General features: G+C 36.3%; 1 protein-coding gene across 1 annotated transcript in view; it reads right to left on the minus strand.

The window, feature by feature from the left end:
* Window positions 1-21,505, minus strand: part of LOC107135501 (UV radiation resistance-associated gene protein-like) — a 101,354-nt gene that overhangs the window by 38,674 nt on the left and 41,175 nt on the right. Inside the window, exon 4 of the mRNA XM_015477397.2 lies at window positions 7,221-7,382. Within this exon, the coding sequence (XP_015332883.1) occupies window positions 7,221-7,349 (129 nt within the window). The 5' untranslated portion in view covers window positions 7,350-7,382. The remainder of the gene's footprint in view (window positions 1-7,220; window positions 7,383-21,505) is intronic.

The following is a 21,505-nucleotide window of genomic DNA, read 5'->3' on the forward strand; positions in this document are numbered from 1 at the left end:
ACCAGTAAAGGAGTAGGTGGGGAGATAGGATCAGAAACAAATCCAGCATGAAAGTAAAGTTCTCAAAGTATAAGCTTCATGCAGATGGATGCTGAAAAATAATTAGTTAGCTGAAAAATAATTCTAACACTAAAAAGATATGCAGCTAAAACTAAGTGGCCTGAGTTCTAAGAAGAAGCTCTTCAGAGAGAACTCTTGACATTTTTTTATCTTGATAGCACCAGTGCCCTACACTCTGCCCAACATACAGCATTTAATCAATTTTAATGGCACATGCTTTAATTATCTCAGGAGCCAAAAGCAGAAAATACTCCTTGTTCTGTCCTACAGGCTTGTCAAAAACTTGGAATGAAATGGATGTGAAAGTATTTTGGGAAGTTAGACATGAGAAGTAATTGGGGGAAAAAAATCTAATAATTGCATTAGAAACTAGGCAACTTACAAAGCTCAGAAAGAGCCTTTTGTTCCTAAGAAAAAAATCATGAGTCACAAAAGAGGCTGTAACACATTGAACACTAGTATGTACACTGCAGACTGTTAAACTATGATAATAAAAAGTGTAATATGGGGGCTGAGGGTGTTGAACTTGTCTAATTTGGGGAAGAACCTGGGTTCAATCACTAGCACCACACACAAACAGGGTAACACATACTCTCTTTTACTCATTAAAGAATACTGGCTCAATAATAGCATTAGAATCCTAATAGGGAAACTATGGACTATAAAATTCTATTAATCTAACTACAACCTCATATTTTGGTATCTTTATGAAAAACAGCACACCTTCTAAAACAGCTGATTAGAGTTAGTAAAATGAATAATAAACAGTGTCTGAATCATGGAACAAATAACAACCTAAATCTACCAAGCACTGTGTGAGCTTTGGCAAATCACTTAATCTCTCTGAACTTCTGTTTTCTCAATTAAATACTAAAGAAAATTAAGGTTCTTGCTCATGTGATCTTCAAGAGGCCCCAGGTGATTATGTGCATGTAAAAAGATACCCCAATACTAAAGGCTATAAAATTACTGTTGATAAACCAAGTTCTAACCGCTTAAACTAAGTCCAAGCATTTCTGCCATCACACATAAACTAGAAGCTATAGAGTCCATGTCAGCAGAATCAACAAATTCTTTGAATTCCCACCTTGAACAAAGCTATTTCCAAATTCCCCCTTCTTTGTCATCAAAATCCAAGTCAAATCCAGCTTAGTTCAAGACTTCTGGTGAAAACATCCTGATAAACTTTAAAGGCTATTCAGGAAATGTGGATTGCACTTGTAGCTCCAACATATGTATAACTTTGGACAAGTTGTATTATCACTCAGGCCACTAAGATTTCCTCAGCTAAAAATAAAAGGAATCGATTATGCTCTATCACATCATACTTCTGTGCCTCTTCTCATCTTTTCTTCCCCTGGTTAATTCTAATATATTCAAAATTTACTCAGGTACAACATAATTTAACTGATACTGAAAAACATTCCATTCAATGATGACAGAATACGCATGATATGTTCATGAAACATGCGCCAAAGTAAACCAAATATTTAGGACCACAAAATAAATCTTAAAAGGATTCAAATCATACAAACTATTTTCTCTAAACTCAACAGAATTAAAGTAGAAATCAATAAGAGAAGGATATCAGGAAAATCCACAAATAACATATCTCTAATCCATGGTTCAAAGAAGAAATAAAAGGTAAATTAGAAAAGATTAAGGGGTGCCACTGCATACTCCTGAAATGCCAGACACAAGGGAGACTGAGGCAGAGGGATTACAAATTCAAAGACTGCCAATGCTACTTAGTGAGACCAGTGTGACTCTAGATCATGTTCAACCAAAAGAATGGGGTCAAAACTCTAATGGGTTGCAACCCATGTATATATATGTCAAAATACACCCTACTGTCCGGTATATCTAAAAACATCAAATTTTAGAAGGTTTTTAATTTTTTAGGAAAGATCCTGTCTCAATATTTAAAAAACAAAAAAAGAGGAATGGGGCAGCTGGTGTGTAGCTCAGTAGTAGAGGCCTGGGCCTGGATTCAATCCCTGGTAATGAAAAGAAAAAAAAAAAAGCCAATGTTCGGAATTCAATGAAAGCACAACATAAAAATCTGTGGAATATAAATGAATCAATACTTAAAAGAAATTTTATTAAATGTTTATTTTAAGAACAAAAGAAAAGGGGCTGGGGTTGTAGCTCAGTGGTTGAGCGTTTGCCTTCCACATATGAGGCACTGGGTTCGATCCTCAGCACCACATAAAAATAAATAAATAAAATAAAGGTAGTGTGTTCATCTACAACTAAGAAATATATATATATATTTTAAAAAGTCTCAGATCAGTAACTAGCAAAGAGGAGCAACTTAAATCTGAAGCAATCAAAAGAAAAAAATAATAAATACTAATCAATGGAATTGAAAATAATAATCAATGAAATCAAACACTAGATCTCTGAAAAGTTAATAAAATTGATGAATATCTAGTCAGAGTGATCAGGCAGAAAAGAAGACAGAAGACACCAGTAGCAAGAACAAAAGTGGAAAGAATCATTGCAGACCCTACACAATTAAAAGAATTTAGTAACAGCATAGGAAATTTTATACCAATAAATTTGAAATGCCAGATGTGATACACAGCCTCTTTTGGAAGAAAAATCATCAAAGCTCACAAAAATAGTCATACATAGCCCAAATAGCTCCACATCTAATAAAGTCATACTTTAAAACTTTCCCACAAAGAAATATTAACATATAGATGGTTCTACTGAAAAATTCTGTCAAATACTAGAGGAATAAATAGCAACAAGTCTACAAAAATTTCTCCAGAAAACAGAAGTAAACACTTTCCAATCCATTCTGAGATCAGCATTACTCTCATACCAAACCAAACAAACAAGGACACTGCAAGAAAGGCATAAATAACTCTTATGAATAAAGATACAAGAAATCCTAACATAATATTAGCAAACTGAATCTAACTATATATAAAAATCCAACAACATGTTTATACATATAAAACTGTAACTGTACATATAAAGGAAAATCCATCTTAACCAAGTAGGGTTTATACCAGCAATGTGAAAAGAAGGTCTTGACAAAACTCAACCACCAACCCAGTGTTTATGAAAATTATAGCTAATATTATACTGAAAGACTCAAATGTTTTCCCCCAAGTTTAAGGAAAAATAACAAGGATATCCACGGTATCTACTTGTATTCAACACTGTACTTGCAGCCTCCCTGAAATATGATAAGAAAAATAACTAAAAATATATACAAATTATAAAGGAAGAAATTAAATGTGTTCTTATCAATCAGTAAAAAGGAGTCTCAAAAAAAAAAAAAAAGTTCTGAACCTACAAGTGAGTTTAGCACAGTTATAGTATATGAGCTCAATACAGAAACTTTCATTATACCGGCAACAAAAATTGGAAATGGGAATATTTGTTGAAGGAATCCTATTTAAATTACCAAAAAATATGGAATCTATAGGTGCAAATCTAACAAACTATGTGCAAGATTTGCAGGCTAGAAACTACAAAACACTAGTGAATCAAATCAAAGAAGAAGAGTTTCATAAATGAAGAGATATCATGTTTGTAGATTGAAAGAGACTCAATATTAATAAGATGTCAATTCTCTCCAGATTTTCTTAAAATTTTCCAACAAATTTCCCAGCAGGATTTTTGTAGAAATTGTCAAACTGATCCAAAAGTATACATAGAAAAGCAAAAAACCTAGAATAGCCAGATTAATTTTTCTTTTGTTTTTATTTAAATTAATTTTCAACTGATATATATAATGAATAGCCAGAAAAATTCTGAAAAAACAAAAAAGTTGGTAAACTCAAACTAGGTGAATGAATTCAAGATACACTTAGTTTTATAACTATAGTAATCAAGATGACTTGGTATTGGCCTTAGGATAGACATAGAGCTCAATGAACCAGGCTATGCAGAAACAGAAGCAATTACAAATGACTTATCATACAGATTTTCAAATAAGGACAAAATAATTCAATTGAGAAATATAATGGCCTTTACAATTGTTCCTATATAATTGTTCATTCATTTGTAAAACAATGAACATTGTAGGTCATACAAATGTTAATTCAAAATGAATGCAAATGTAAAGTCCTAAAAGGTAAAACTTATAATGGAAATTTCCTCAAACAAATAAAAGAAAATCTTAGTGATCTTGAATTAGGGAAATATATCTTAGAGAACACATAAAAAGCATGAAATTCAAAAGAAAACTGATACACTGGACTTCATAAAGATTAAAACCCTGACACTCTTTGAGTGACACTGTTAAGAAAAAGAAGACTGGCATTATACTTGTATGATGCTCAATATCCTTTTTTTTTTTTTTAAGAGAGAGAGAGAGAGAGAATATTTATTTTTTAGTTTTCGGCGGACACAACATCTTTGTTTGTATGTGGTGCTGAGGATGGAACCCGGGGGCGCATGAGTGCCAGGTGAGCAGGCTACAGCTTGAGCCACATCCCCAGCCCTCAATATCCTTTTTGACATTAGGCAAATTAAAATTAAAATTAAAATGATATCACTTTAAACCATTAGAATGACTAAAAAAGACTAACAGTAGGAAGTGTTAACAAAGATGGGGAACAAATGGAACTATTACACATTGCTGATGGGAATGCTGAATGTGATATTCACTTGGGAGACCATCTGGCAGTACATGTAAATTTCGATATGTGCTTAACCATTAGACTCAGCAATTCCATTCCTCAGAATTTACCCAAAAGAAAGATATTTATGTCAACACAAAGAACTATACTTAAATGACTGCATTATTCACTATGGGAGATGATTACTCTACATTGTCAACTTCACCATACCCTTTAAAAGGATAAATTCATTGTATGTACATTATACCTCAATACACCTGGCTTAAGGAAAAAAGAAAACTTTATTCTGAAGTCATCCCTCTCTGAGTCTCTCCAATTTGGTCTAAATACTTCTTCTATGCACTTCCATAGCTCTCGATGAAGGTATTCATCATTATCAGTTTACGTGGCCTAAAAAATCTTGTCTTATACTCTGAATCCTTAACACTAAGAACAATGAACCTAACCAATTCTGCCTATTATCCTAATATATCTTACGTCTCACTTTCTTCTACAACTTTGTAATTCTATTTTATCTGGTTTTTAGTAGTATGTTACTTGTTATACCTAATTATTTCATAGGTATTTTTACTTTCTACAATTTTATTAAGTTTCTAATTGGCTTTAAAAAACATAATTTTCCCTTTATTTTTGTTCTCTATTACACCAGCATACTTCCTTCCATGGCCAACTTCCTAAGGAAATACCCAAATGCTGACTTTCTGAAATAGGGTAGATTAGAGACAAAAACTCAGCTGAGAACTTGAACATTACCTAAGGAACGTGTGAGTTGAAACACATGATTAAAACTACCTTCGTTAGCCAAAAATCTCAATTCCAGACTATAGACCTGCAACAACATGTTAAGAACCACCATTTTCCACAAAATGTAGATACTTTCAGATGAGCAATAAGCACATACTGGAGAGAGCCAGGTGTGGCATGTGGGAAGAGAAACAAAGTATATGCCTCAGTACCAGTCTAAAGGCAACAAGAATATCTGGTACCAAAAGAGAAGAAAAAGGGCTTACACCAAAAGTCATTGTTTTACAAGTTTTAATTAAGATGAGCCCTAGGGTCTGGAGATGTAGTTCAGTGGTTAAGTACATGCTTACTATGGTGCAAGGTCCTGGGTTCAACCCCCAGCACTCAAAATATTTTTAAAAGACCAGCTCTAAAACAGGACAAGATAAAAAGATTCAACAACTGTAGGAAATTAGAATTAAGAAAGGAACATAAATATTAAATGCACTGCTCGGGTCACTATAGAAAGACACAAAATAAATAAGAATATGATAAGAACAAGGCCTCATTAGTACATGGAATCTAAATATGTTTAACTCAGAGAAGTAGTAAGTAGATGGTGGTTTTCAGGGGCTATGCAGGAAGAGATGTTAATTTAAAAATATACAATTTCAGTTAGTCCAAGAGATCTGTTGTAGGGCTGGGGATATAGCTCAATGGTAGAACACCTGCCCAGCAGGCTCAAGGCCCTGGGTTCAATCCCCAGCACTATAAAAACAAAATATAATTTAATTAAAAATGTTTAAGTTAAAATACAGTAAGCAAAATGAGGGTGGAGAATTTTTTCAATCTGAAAAAAAAGATGCAGGATTAAATTGTTTCTTTAAAAAGAAACAAACCAGAACATATACATTAAATAAATATTTTTTTAAAAAATCAAGGATGTTGTAAATAATCTATGACTAACATTTTAGTGTTACTTCTAATAGTAATACCATAAGTGTCACAAAATAAAAAAGGCACTCATTCTAAAGTGGGGCTGAAGGTTACCAAATATCACACATATACACCAGTGTAGCATAGCACAAAGAGAATGATTTATTAAGTCATCCAGGCCTGGATTTAAATCCTAGCTCTACCCATCTGTGTAATATTGAGTAGTTTCCCTTCATAAGGCTGCTACAAACCTTAATGATGATAACCTATGTCTGGGATGGCAAACAGGTTTCATTTCATATGCAACTATGATTGCTAGCTGTGTCCTGTAATACTATTAGAAACAACTATACTTTTAGGCTCCGGAAGGAGAGTGCTAGAATCAGTAAACTACATCAGTCACTGGTAACAGCAAAGATGGAGGAAAGGTAGCAGTATATAATCCAGGCATTTGTCATTCCTGTGCTCAATAAACAGTAGCTCTTCTTATTTCTGGAATAACCCCACTTCACTGGTCAAAAGAGAGGTATATAATGGCATATCTCTTATTTCAACTTAATTTTCATCAGATTCTAGAGGTGAATATCCAATAAGACAGAAAAAGCAGAATGATGTGAGAAAGCATATCTTTTCTTGGAAACATACACACAAAAAAGAAACCCTTAAATTAGCAGATTATGGTGTTTCTGCATAAGTTTCTTCAGTTAAATATATTTTTTAAACTAGACAACAATTCAAACCTAACAATAAAAGGAACAGAAATAAACAACAGCCTATGTAAAGAATCATAAAGATCTCTCTGTATAACAGAAAATGTAGAGACAGAAGCATCAGTACAAAGGTTAGGTTAATTTGGAAATGACAACCACTGAAAACCACAGTCTAAAATCTAAAAATTACCTGCTGACCCAAGTACTTCAGTCCATCCAAACAGACTTTCCATTCAATCAACAGCTGGTAGATGTCCTCCTTTCCACCCCAAATCTTCACCACAAAGCAAGAAACAGATGTATCAAGACGGTCTGGCATTATTCCAAAATCGAGACTCCGCCATGTTGGATTCTGTTCATGGAAATTAAAACATGCTTTAAAACTCTAACTTGTTTATAATTATTTCAATTAGGTAGCAAATCATTTTGTTTTAAAAAATCAAAAGATTTCATAAATATATGAAATTGCAAACTTAAGTGAACCAAGAGATAGTCCAATTAATACAAAGACGGTGATAATGGTACTTCTGAATTTATCTGCTTACTTATTGTAGTCTCTAGAAGGAGCATAAAATCCCATGTCTCATTAATGTGGCTTTAAATGGCAATTCATTCATTTATTCAACACTTAATAAATAATTATTAAAAGCCAAAGCATAAACAATACACCCAGACAGCCTCTAACTCACAGTGGAGTTCAAATCTCTATTTAACATAATTATATCACAGGGGATGTAAATCAATGATAGAACACTTGTATAGCATGTGCAAGGCACTGTGTTTAATCCCCAGCAGTCAAATAAATAAATAAAAATAATCATATTGTTTCATAAAAAGTTCAATAACAGAATTATGCAAAAGGTACACAGTAGCATGGGAAGGAATAATAAACTCTAAAGGAACAGAGCAAGAATCAGAAGCTGTGAAATTCAGCTTTTAAAGAACAAGCAGGTTTTACCAGACTAAAATAAGGAATTCCAGGCAAAAGAAACATGATACACCAGGTATCAAAGGTGTGAAATAGCAAAGTGTGGTCAGGGAACTAAGAACAACTGTTGGCAGGAGTGGAAGGACACAAAGATGGAGAGAGAATCAAGGACTAAACAAACAGAAGGATCTTTTATACTTTGCCAAGGAGCCAACACTACTCTGTATAAGAGATTGAGCCACTGAAATTTTAAAGTTAGGAGTGACAAGATCAGCTTTACGCTCTGAATGAACATTATTTTTTATGTAGTTAGTTGAAATACTCTCTGAAAAGTCAAAATTCTAAGGGTTTTTAATAACATCAAAAGAAACTAAATATGAAGCATCAATTGCTTTCATTTCTTCTAGAGTAAATGTTTGGGCTTTCATTGATGAAGGTAAACATAACCAATCTTATTAAATTAGCAACATTCATATTATTTAAATCAGTAAATAAAAAGGTCTTCATAAGAGTAACTGTTCTTGGCTTTGTGGCAGTTTTTTCCTGAACAAAGTAGGAGGGGATGTGGAGAAAACCCAAAGCCCAGAGGGAGAAAAAGGGCTAAATGGCATGATGATAAAACAGTAAGCACATTTTGCAATCATTTTTGTATTGGGCTATATAAAAACTAAATCCCAAGCCAACTGTGGTGGCACACACCTGTAATCCCAGCATCTGGGAAGCTAAATAAGGAGGATTGCAAGTTTAAGGCAAGCCGTGGCAACTTATCAAAACCTTATCTCAAAAATAAAATTAAAAGGGCTAGAATGTAGTTCAGTGGTTGAACATTCCCAGAGTTATTGTCTTAGAATTCTAATCTAAGACCAGCAGGATTCCATACTTATATGATCCCCAGTTTCTATCTCATTATCATTGTTTTAGCAGTCCTGCTACATAGGGGCAGAATTTCATTTAAATGTGAGGATACCATTAAGGTTTACAAATAACATGCCGACCTATACCATGAGAAATGCTAGAAGTTCTTCAGACTGAAGAAAAATGACACCAGATAGAATCCTGGATTTACAAGAAGGAATATAAAGGTATGGAGTTGTGGCTCAGTGGTAGAGTGCTTGCCTGGCATGTGTGAGGCACTGGGTTCGATTCTCAGCACCACAGAAAAATAAGTAAAGGTCCAATAACAACTAAAAAAATATTAAAAAAAAAAAAGAAGAAGGAACGAAGAACATTGGTGATGGTAAATATGTGGAGGGCAAATATAAAAGACAATACTGTCCAAGGGGTGAATAGAAGGAACCTACCACTTCTGATAATGACAGGTTGGGCAATCTTCCCATTGAAAATAATGAAAAATGTTAGCTAAAATATTTTTTAAAAATAAAAAAAAATCTAAACCAAGAAGGCAAAAACCCAGAGAACTGTGGGGTCTGGAAGACTTTTGTCTGCAAGCCACTGCTGACCTATATAAACTTAGGACTTTGGTCCTGGCAGTCTTCTAGAGACACAAAGACATAATTCAAGACCCAAGTACAAGCCCCACTCACATCTTAGAGATGTCGCTCTCCACACTGAGTGGGGACCATGAAAGGGCTGTATACCCGCAGTCCATGAGTGAAACAGAACTAAATCCCACCAAACTCCTATGTTAAATGTGTGCAGTCAAGAAGATGGGGGGAAAGAAAGTCTCTGAGTAAGTAATTATACACAAAGCAGCACAAAGAGAAAGGAAAAATATGGAGAAAACTTTTAAAAACATGCATGATAGAGTGAAAAGATCTAAAATGCATTTAACACACAATCTAGAAATAGAAAATGGATAAATAAAGAGGACACAGCACTACTTGAAGAAATAGTATCAATTTCCTAGACTGATTTAAAAACAAAAGCCAGGTGCAGTGACGAAAGCCTGTGATCCCAGAGACTCACGAGGCTGAGGCAGGAGGATCACAAATTTGAGGCCAGCCTCAGCAAATTAGTGAGATCCTGTCTCAAAAAAAATGTAAAGGGCTGAGGATGTAGCCCAATGGTAAAGCACCCTTGGGTTCAATTGCCAGTACCACAACCAATCAATAAAAACAAAACAAAGCAAAAAAACATTAATTCTCAGGACTAAAATATCCAACAGATTCTAAGTAAGGCAAATAAAAGTAAAACCATATGAAGACATATAAAATGAAAAGTGAAACTACAGAACACCAAGCAGGATGCAGTGGTACACACCTATAAACCTAGCAATTTGGGAGGCTGACACAGGAGACTCAAGTTTGAGGCCAGCCTCAGAAACTTACCAAGACCTTCAGTAACTTAGCAAAACCCTGTCTCAAAATTTAAAAAAAATAAAAAAGACTGGCAATATATCTCAGTGCCAAAGCACGCTTGGATTCAATCCCCAGTAACAAAAAGGGAAAGAAAAAAACAAAACATAGAACAAAGATAGAATCCTAAGTGCTCCCTCAGGAAAATGACCTTTAAAGAAATCACACATAAACCACTGACTTCTCAACAGCAAAAACAGAAGCCAGAAAGCAATGGAGTTTTGCTTTCGATGTCCTGAAAATAAATGACAACACAGAATTTATTTATTTATTCATTCATTCATACATTCATTCATTCATTCATGGATACTGGTGGTTGAACCAGAGGTAGGTACTTTACTACTGAACCACATCCCTGGTCCTTCTATTTTTTATTTCAAGATAGGGCCTCACTAAGGTGCTGAGTCTGACCTTGAACCTGCAATCCTCAAGCCTCAGCCTCCCAAGTCACTAGGACTATAGGATATGCCACTATACCCAGCTGACAACCTAGAATTCCACCTGCAGTGGAATATTCTTCATAAATAATAGTGCATGTGACACCAGCACATACTCATTAAAGAAAATTCTAGAGGATGTACTTTAAGACACATGGAAAGTGAATCCAGATAGAACATTTGTGTTGCAAGAATGAATGAATACCAAAAAAGTAGTAAATATAAGAGTAAATCTAAAGGAGAGATGGAATTTCTCACATTGCAAATTAAGTAGCTCAGCAAACTTTCTCCAAAAAATCTAACAATGAACCTGGACAAAACAGTTGAACAACAATTTCAGGGCCGTGAAAATCAACCAAATTGGGGAGCAATTGGTAATAAAAAAATCAATGACTTCAGGTTAAGAACAGGGAAATATGTGGCATTCTTACCCAGGGATGCTTTTATCCCCAACTCCATTTCGGTATGCAAAGCTGTTCTATTTGGGAGAGGTGGGTAATTGTAAAAGAACTGGCTTGATTTGAAATGGAGCATGGAAAAACTGCAACCTCAGCAATGCTGTAACACTAGTAAGTGCAATGGCAAATGAACAGGGAAGACCAGCAGTTCAGTAGCCTGAACTTACAGTTCTGTTTGTGATAAGCAATGGACTGGGAAACTAGCCAGAAATTTAATAGGAAGATCTAGAAAATGAAATAGCTATAGGGGGGCCTCTATAAGCAATCCGTGCATCCACCCAAGGAGACTCCAAAGAAGGTCTAAACACCCACACATTCCTGACTGACTGAGCAGGCATGCACATGTGGGGCAGAGATGAGAAGGCCCAGTGGAAAACAAAAGCCACAGAAAATTTAAAGACCGCCCAAACTTGAAATGCACTCCCAATCCTTAAGCAAAGGTCATTGATTGAGGTATCTGAGCCCAGAGTCTGACCAATCACTGGCTGACCACTGCACTATGCAGACCCAGGAGTAAACACTAGAAATGTGGATGGATTAGGAACAACAGCAGATAATCAACCAGACAGAACCACTGAATTATGGAACGGTGTGAAGATTCTTTTAACTTCAGCTTTTCTCTGTCAATGAAGACAACTAAGAGGCAATATAGGAAAAAGTGCTATAATTTAGTAATACTGCTAAATTACATAAGCCCCTCTCTGTCTTAGACTCTTCAGTTATAAAAACTGAACAAGCTATCACCTCACTGAGTTTTCTGAAGCTTAAGTAGTACAGTAATAATAACTAACTACAGAAATAGCTAAAATCCTAACACCTGAAGACAGATAACATATGAAAAGAGCCTAGCAAAATGCCTCATCTAGCACATAAGAAATATCTAATCTGTTGAAAACATTAGCCCTATTGATCCTAACAGTAAGTCCACATGAAGTAAGACAAGTTGTTAATCTCAAAAAGTTAAAAAGACAAAACACTGTATTTTAGCAAATCCAAGAAACCACAACTTTCTCTATGACTTTTACGAAGAACTGATTTTAAGATGCATCTACATTTCAAAGAATGAAAAATGTGCATCTTAGAATCAATGAAACATCGAAGTTCAGCATCATATTATATAAGGCTGCCTAATAAAAACAGTACCCGAAATTGAATCTTGGTGTCTAGAATTTGTCTCACATTCTTTTTCGTACATTATTTTTGTTTTGGATTTTAGCTCCCACTACATCCCAGCAGTCAGAACTCAGAACAAAATAAACCTTAAGGGATTGTCAACCTCTTCCCTATTTTAGATCCTACAGCCAAGAGGCTACAGCAGGAAGAGAGAACTCTATTCTCTTCTCTGGGGGAAAGGAAAAGGGGGAACTACGCAGAACTTAAACTTGCTCTTGCTGCTCCACCACACATTACCACTGACTAGGGTGGGCACACAAATAAGTGACTGAACATGACACTATAGGCAAGAATATTACTGCAAGAATAAAGTATGCGTCACAGATTAGCCAGGAAGGGCCTGTCCTTCACCGGTTCACCCAGATTGCCATCAAGGACTTGAGAAACTTGGAGCCAGGAGTTCTGGGCCAAGCCCTCTAGTTCCAGAGCTTGAGGATGTGCCTAAACCCCCTGGGTCTGAGGCTCCTTCACCCACCCAGCCTTACAGGAGTACGAGCAGTTCTCACAGGCCTTGTAGAACAAGCCAAGCATTATTCCTGATTTAATTTAACATGGTCTATAGTGCACATGAGGAAGCTGCATACAACAGAGAAAAGGACCTCTAGTTTACATATTCTAGAACTGTGAGAAGTAAAACAGACTGCTGGACTTGTCAGTCCAACTCCAGTTTGAAATGAGGATGTTGAGGCCTCTGACTGGAGCCCTTCTCTGCCTCCCCGGACCCATTCTGTTCCAGGTCATTTCTCTCTCATCACAGGGTTTCAGTTCAAGCATTTCTTCCCCAGAGAAGTCTTCCCTGATCTCCCAGGAACTGTCAGACTCTACTGCCAGACCCTACATGAGATGGGGTCTTTTCTGCTATTGTTTTTCCAACTTATAATATAACACCATGGAGATACAGTAAGTACTCAAATATTTGTTGAATGAACAAAGAAAAAACATGCTATTCCTGGTACTCTACTGGAAGAAGACCTAATCAGTTTGGGATAAAAAATGTTTAAAGCTAAGCCAAGACCAGAGAACACAGCTTAAGATTCCTTTGGAAAAAGTGATTCATTTTCTCAACCAATATGAATCATGCTTTGTAAATAGAGAATAAAAGCATTTTGCTCATTTTTACTACTGTTGTAATTATTACAAGAAAGGAATGAGCAATGAGAGCCGTGTGTGCCCTAATGTCCTTAGGGCTGACTGCCCTTCTCTATGCTCCCAAGGATCCTGAGACTAGATCACTCTCTTAAAGGACTTGCCATGATACATCACCTTGATTTTCTTGTCTGCCTTCCCCTCAGTAAAGTGGAAATTTCTATCAGTATATTTGACCTCCACAGTACCTGGTACCTTGTAACTGTAAGTTCTGTATGTCAGGCACCATACTACCAAAGTGACTATATATTTTTATTAAACCTTCACAAAATTTAAGAATCCTGTTAAGTAGACAGCATTACTCAATTTTTCAGAGGAAAACTGATGCTAGGAAATATTTTAAAACTTGTCTTAGGTCAAACAGTTGGTCATATCTGGAGCTGGAAGACATAAAGATGTTAGATAACTTTTGTACAGGAGGTGGGCCATGTTGCTGGAGACCACTTCACTTAAGAGCAAATAGGCTTTATGTCCCAGGCAGCCCCCGAAGGGCAAGTGACATATAATTGGTGTTCCTCATGATAACCCTGAGTCCTTGAGAAAAGGCTAAATAAAAATCTAAAAAGGGAAGAGGAAGGAAACCAAAGGTGATATGGAAATGAAAAATTCAAATATGAACATTTTACTTAATTAGAATTCAACAGACCACCAACTCCATGTCTTGAAGAGTCAAAAACTGAAAGCATGAAAGAAGAAAAATATCTCATAAATCTAAAACTAAAGTCTCAAAATTTGTTCAGAATCTGTTTATTCTTGATTGGCATTATTTGGCATGTTTTTCCAGAAGAGACATTTGATAAAAAAGAACATCCCAACTGCCAAAAAACACTTGAAAATATGCTCAACTAGAACTGACCATAAGGAAGAATAAGTTAAAGTCACAAGATAATAAAATAATACCAGAAGGAAAAAATACCAGAAGGGCTAGAAGAGAATACAACACGAGGATACACAGTACCTAAAAACTTCCCACTACTGGTAGGAATATAACTGGTACAAAACTTTGGAAACTATTCCACCGTGTCTACTGAAGTAACCTGTTAGAGCTCAGCACACACACTCCTAAATGCATGCCACAGAGAAATGCATACCTATGTTCATCAAAAGATATGTTCCTTACAATAAATGAACTACTACATGTGACAACATGGATGAATCTCATAAATACTATGCTGAGCAGAAGAGCATGTGTCACATAAAGGTTCAAAACCAGGCAGAACTACTCTATGAGGAGAATGATACATTTACGGAGGCGGTAGTGACTAGGAGAACACAGGAGGAATTGGTTATGTTTTTATTTTTTCTTTCTATTCCATTGTTACTGGGAATTGAACCCAGGGGGACTTCAGCACTAATCTACATCTCCAGTCCTTTTTATTTTTTGAGACAAGGTCATGCTAAATTGCTCACTAAGCTGCTCGTACAAATTGCATACAGATTTTATTTATTGGACAACAGTTCAAGAATTTTTTGGGGGGGAGGGGGGCTATTGAGGATTGAACCCAGGTGTGCTTAACCCCTGAACCATATCCCAGCCCTTTTTGTATTTTATTTAGAGACAGGGTCTTGCTGAGTTGCTTAGGGCCTTGCTAAATTGCTGAGGCTGGCTTTGAACTCATAACCCTCCTGCCTTAGCCTCCTTAGCCACTGGGATTATAGGCGTGCGCCCAACTTAGTCCAATAAATTTTTGTTTTGTTTTATTTCTGCTGGGGATCAAACTCAGGGCCTTGTGTATGCCAGGTAAGCAATAAACTTTTTCCCTTGCCTTATTCATCTCTCCACAGACTTCCTGTCCCAATTTAGGAATTACTTATTGTGAACCTTTCCTAATTTCTCTCTCCAAACGATGGTGAATAACACTCCTACATGTTTTCATTGTATCCTGTTGTTCCTGGTACTATAATTGCATCCTAGACTCCCTCCAAATTATGTGGTTAACCAGACAAAAGTTGGACAACTTTGATGAGGCAGTTTAACACAGGGTAACATAATCTGACATAAGCAAAACACACACACACACACACACACATTAAATGCTAATTCATTCAGCCACAATTCACCTGAAACAAAAACTGGGTTTAAGAATCACTCAAGCCAATAACTATAAAAAGTATCTGTACTGTTCGGTTCCCTACCCCAAAAAAATGTAAAAACAATTCAGTCACATTTTCAATCAAACTTGTGGTTCTATTAAACTGTCAAATTTTCCCTAAAAATACATGCTCTAAAACTTGTTTATTTAATTGTAAGTCTCACTGACCTCTATCAGACCTCCAGCCAACATTTAATCAGATGAAGGAAGTATGATATTAAGAGAGGCTATGACTAGAGCAGACCTCTTGAACATCAGTTTTACCAGTCACTTGGGTCATGTGACTTAGATCAAGGTCCTCAGCTTGTTTCCTTAACTATACTACAGGAATCTCTTTTACCATAAAACATTGTTAAAGTTAGAAATAACATATATAACACACCTAACATGCTATTTAAATCACAGATGGGGAGGAAGATGGCAGCGAATAGAGTGCGACACCCCCGTGTACTGCGCAGGTGATTAGTGAGTTTAGAAAGGCCAGAAGCTATCTTGTTAGGAATGTCCAGCAAAATTGGGGTGCACTGAAACCTAGAGGAAGAATTTCAACACCCAAGGATCAATTACTGCGGCTCAATCTCAAATGAACCGTGCACCTGGAGATTCAGGCTGATTGATCAGCGGCCTGCCCCGCAGCTGGAGCCTGCGCTCTGACATGCCAGCAACGCAGAGAAACGGTGCTACGGATTCTGTGGGGTCCTGCCAACTGTGCCCTCACAGTGCTCCAGGCTGAGTTCTGGGTTTGAGACAGTAGAGAGAAACAGTCCAGATCTGCCCTCCACACTGGACACCCCACCGAGGAAGCCAGCGGCCACCATATTGGGGAGCTGACATCACCATCGCCAGCTTCTGACAGAAGAGACCCCATCACAGCAAGTTCAGCGATAGAACAGGTGTGTGACATTTAGCCTTTCTCCCATACAGCGGGGAAATCGCATAAAATCTCTCCCCAGCTATCCGGGGGCGTGATTATCAGAGTGAGCGGGAATAGAGGCGTGGGGAAAGGTAAAGGCACCTGACCTCCAACTCCCCACTCCCACCAGCAGCGAAAACGAAACCTATCTCACCAGCTCTCCAGCTCTCAGAGGAGTAGCTATCGGAGGGAATCGAAAGAATAGGGGGCCGGTTCCCAATACCCGCGCTCCACATCCAGGAAACTGCAGGCCCAGAGTGTAGCTTGAACTGTGGAGAGGTACCACACTGGGGAAGGCCTAGCTGGAGGGAGAAGCGAGGAAACTAGAGGCCAGGAACAACCCTAAGTGAACTGGATTGGAGAGACACCAGGTGGTGGAGGAGGGAGCGGCCTCATACGGATTGTTTCCTACAGCCCGAGGGCAAAATCTTGGTCAGGAAAGCACAGCTCCACCTACTAGAAGCGAAGAAAATAGAAGCCTAACAGTGCATTTTTTTTTAATTGTAATTTTTATTTTACTTTATTATTATTTTTATCATTTCTTCTTTTACTTTTCTATTTTTTCTTCTCTTTCTTTCTTCTCTCCCTCTCTCTTTCTTGGTTTGCTTCCTTACCTTTTCCCTATCTTTCCTCCCAAGCATGACCACTCCAATTATGCGTAATGTACTAAATGCAAATAGATGAATATTACGAGACGGTCTATACTCCACCTAAGCCCTTAACTACCTCCAAGTACTCCTGTCTATTCTCTTGTTAATATCCGCCTGCATTGGAGCAACCCCCCAAAGAAGCTAAGATATACTAACCTCCATACCATCATATCTCCCGACCTTAACATAAAATCCTAAGTTCAAACCTCAATTCTCTATATGCCATCAAAATATGTAGGCCTTTAATGAAACTAAAGAATTTACCTTAAATCATAATTAAATCCAACATCTCTAAACATTGTCTCCCAACACAAAGAAGAGATCTTGGAGCTATACAAAACCAAAACAAATTTATAGGAAAAAACAGAAACACAGCAGCCAAACAGAGTTGGAAAGTAACGTGAACACCATGAAAAAACAAGGTAAAAAAAGGATTACAAACAATGCAGGATAACTTAAGTTTACAGGAAAACCTAGAGATAGCAGAAAAATGGACAGATAAAGAACTCAAGGCATACCTGACTCAGATGGAATGGAATCTTAGAGAAGTCATTAGACAGCAAGTCCAAACAATGAAAGAATACTTCGAAAATGAATTACATAAACAGATTCAAGAAGCAAAAAAAATCAACGCTACCAGGAGATACAGATTTAAAAAAAAAAAATCAAACAGTAATCCTAGAAATACAGGAAACCATAAACCAAATTAAAAACTCAAAAGAGAATATGACAAGTAGACTAGATCAAGTAGAAGTCAGAACATCAAATAATGAAGACAAAGTATATCAACTCGAAAAGAGTATAGTCAATGCAGAAAGGCTGGTAAGAAACGACGAGCAAAACATCCAAGAGATATGGGATGTCATAAAAAAAACAAACTTAAGAGTCATTGGGATAGAGGAAGGTATAGAGGTCCAAACCAAAGGAATGAGCAATCTGTTGAATGAAATAATTTTAGAAAACTTTCCAGACATGAAAGATGGAATGGATTGCAAAATCCTGGAAGCCTACAGGACCCCAAACATACAAAACCGTAATAGACCAACTCCAAGACACATTATTATGAAGATATCCAACATACAGAAAAAGCGAGAGAATATTAAAAGCTACAAGAGAAAGAAGGCAGATTACATTCATGGGTAAACCAATTAGGTTAACGGCTGATTTTTCATCACAGACGTTGAACACGAGAAGATCCTGGAACAACGTATTACAAACACTGAAAGATAATGGATTCCAACCAAGAATATTGTATCCAGCAAAATTAACCTTCAGGTTTGACAATGCAATTAAAATATTTCACAATAAACAAACGTTAAAAGAATTCGCAGCCAGAAAACCAGCACTGCAAAGCATTTTGAGCAAAACACTACAAGAAGAGGAAATGAAAAACAGAACCCAAAACCAACAGTGGGAGGTAACTCAGTAAAGGGGGGGAAAATAATCAAAGAGGAAAAACAAGCCAAATTAAAATAAATAAATAAATACATAAATAAATAAACAAACATGACTGGAAGTACAAACCATATATCAATAGTAACCCTAAACGTTAATGGCTTAAACTGACCAATTAAGTGACATAGGCTAGTAACTTGGATTAAAAAAACAGATCCAACAATATGCTGCCTTCAGGAGACTCATATGATAGGAAAAGACATACACAGGCTGAAGGTGAAAGGTTGGGAAAAATCATACCACTCACATGGTCCTCGGAAGCAAGCAGGAGTGGCCATACTCATATTGAATAAAATCAACTTCAAACCTAAGTTAATCAAAAGGGATAAAAAAGGACACTATATACTGTTAAAAGGAACCATTCACCAACAAGACATAACAATTATCAATATGTATGCACCAAATAATGGTGCTGCAATGTTCATAAAACAAACTCTCCTCAAGTTCAAGAATCAAATAGACCACAACACAATAATTATGGGTGACTTCAACACACCTCTCTAACCATTGAACAGATCCTCCAAACAAAGTTGAATAAAGAAACTATAGAACTCAATAACACAATCAATAACCTAGACTTAACCGACATATATAGAATATATCAACCATCATCAAGTGGATATACGTTTTTCTCAGCAGCACATGGATCCTTCTCAAAGATAGACCATATATTATGCCATAGGGCAACCCTTAGTAAATATAAAGGGGTGGAGATAATACCATGCATCTTATCTGATCAAAATGGAATGAAACTGGAAATCAATGAAAAAAGAAGGAAGGAAAAATCCTGCATCACCTGGAAAATGAACAATATGTTACTGAATGATCAATGGGTTATAGAAGACATAAAGGAGGAAATCAAAAAATTCTTAGAGATAAATGAAAATACAGACACAACATATCAGAATCTATGGGACACAATGAAAGCAGTTTTAAGAGGGAAATTCATTGCCTGGAGTTCATTCCTCAAAAAAAAAGGAAAAACCAACAAATAAATGAGCTCATACTTCATCTCAAAACCCTAGAAAAGGAAGAGCAAAACAACAGTAAATGTAGCAGAAGGCAAAAAATAATTAAAATCAGAGCAGAAATCAACGAAATTGAAACAAAAGAAACTATTGAAAAAAATTGACAAAACTAAAAGATGGTTCTTTGAAAAAATAAATAAGATCGACAGACCCTTAGCCATGCTAACGAAGAGAAGAGAGAGAACTCAAATTACTAACATGCAGGATGAAAAAGGCAATATCACAACAGACACTACAGAAATACAGAAGATAATTAGAAATTATTTTGAAACCTATATTCCAATGAAATAGAAGATAGTGAAGACATCGATAAATTTCTTAAGTCATATGATTTGCCCAGATTGAGTCAGGAGGATACACACAATTTAAACAGACAATAACAACAGAGGAAATAGAAGAAGCCATCAAAAGACTACCAACCAAGAAAAGCTCAGGACCGGATGGGTATACAGCGGAGTTTTACAAAACATTTAAAGAAGAATTAATACCAATACTTTTCAAGTTATTTCAGGAAATAGAAAAAGACGGAGCTCTTCCAAATTCATTCTATGAGGCCAACATCACCCTGATCCCGAAACCAGACAAAGACACTTCAAAGAAAGAAAACTACAGACCAATATCTCTAATGAACCTAGATGCAAAAATCCTCAATAAAATTCTGGCGAATCAGATACAAAAACATATCAAAAAAATTGTGTACCGTGATCAAGTAGGATTCATCCCTGGAATGCAAGGCTGGTTCAATATACGGAAATCAATAAATGTTATTCACTACATCATTAGACTTAAAGATAAAAACCATATGATCATTTCGATAGACACAGAAAAAGCATTCGACAAAGTACAGCATCCCTTTATGTTCAAAACACTAGAAACTAGGGATAACAGGAACTTACCTCAACATTGAAAAAGCTATCTATGCTAAGCCTCAGGCTACCATCATTCTAAATGGAGAAAATTGAGGGCATTCCCTCTAAAATCTGGAACAAGACAGGGATGCCCTCTCTCACCACTTCTATTCAATATAGTTCTCGAAATACTGGCCAGAGCAATTAGACAGACGAAAGAAATTAAAGGCATAAAGATAGGAAAAGAAGAACTTAAATTATCACTATTTGCAAATGACATGATTCTATACCTAGCAGACCCAAAAGGGTCTACAAAGAAATTACTACAGCTAATAAATGAATTCAGCAAAGTGGCAGGATATAAAATCAACACGCATAAATCAAAGGCATTCCTGTATATCAGTGACAAATCTTCTGAAATGGAAATGAGGACAACCACCCAATTCACAATATCCTCAAAAAAAATAAAATACTTGGGAATCAACCTAACAAAAGAGGTGAAAGATTTATACGATGAAAACTACAGAACCCTAAAGAGAGAAATAGAAGAAGAGCTTAGAAGATGGAAAAATATACCCTGTTCATGGATAGGCAGAACTAACATCATCAAAATGGCGACATTACCAAAAGTTTTCTATAGGTTTAATGCAATGCCAATTAAAATCCCAACGGCATTTCTTGTTGAAATAGATAAAGCAATCATGAAATTCATATGGAAAAATAAAAGACCCAGAATAGCAAAAGCAATTCTAAGCAGGAAGAGTGAATCAGGCGGTATAGCGATACCAGACTTCAAACTATACTACAGAGCAATAGTAACAAAAACAGCATGATACTGGTACCCAAACAGGCAGGTGGACCAATGGTACAGAATAGAGGACACAGAAACCAATCCACAAAATTACAATTATCTTATATTTGACAAAGGGGCTAAAAGCATGCAATGGAGAAAGGATAGCATCTGCAACAAATGGTGCTGGGAAAACTGGAAATCCATATGCAACAAAATGAATCTGAATCCCTTTCTCTCG

This window comes from Marmota marmota, unplaced genomic scaffold, assembly GCF_001458135.2.
Source record: "Marmota marmota marmota unplaced genomic scaffold, marMar, whole genome shotgun sequence".
NCBI classification, from domain to species: domain Eukaryota; kingdom Metazoa; phylum Chordata; class Mammalia; order Rodentia; family Sciuridae; genus Marmota; species Marmota marmota.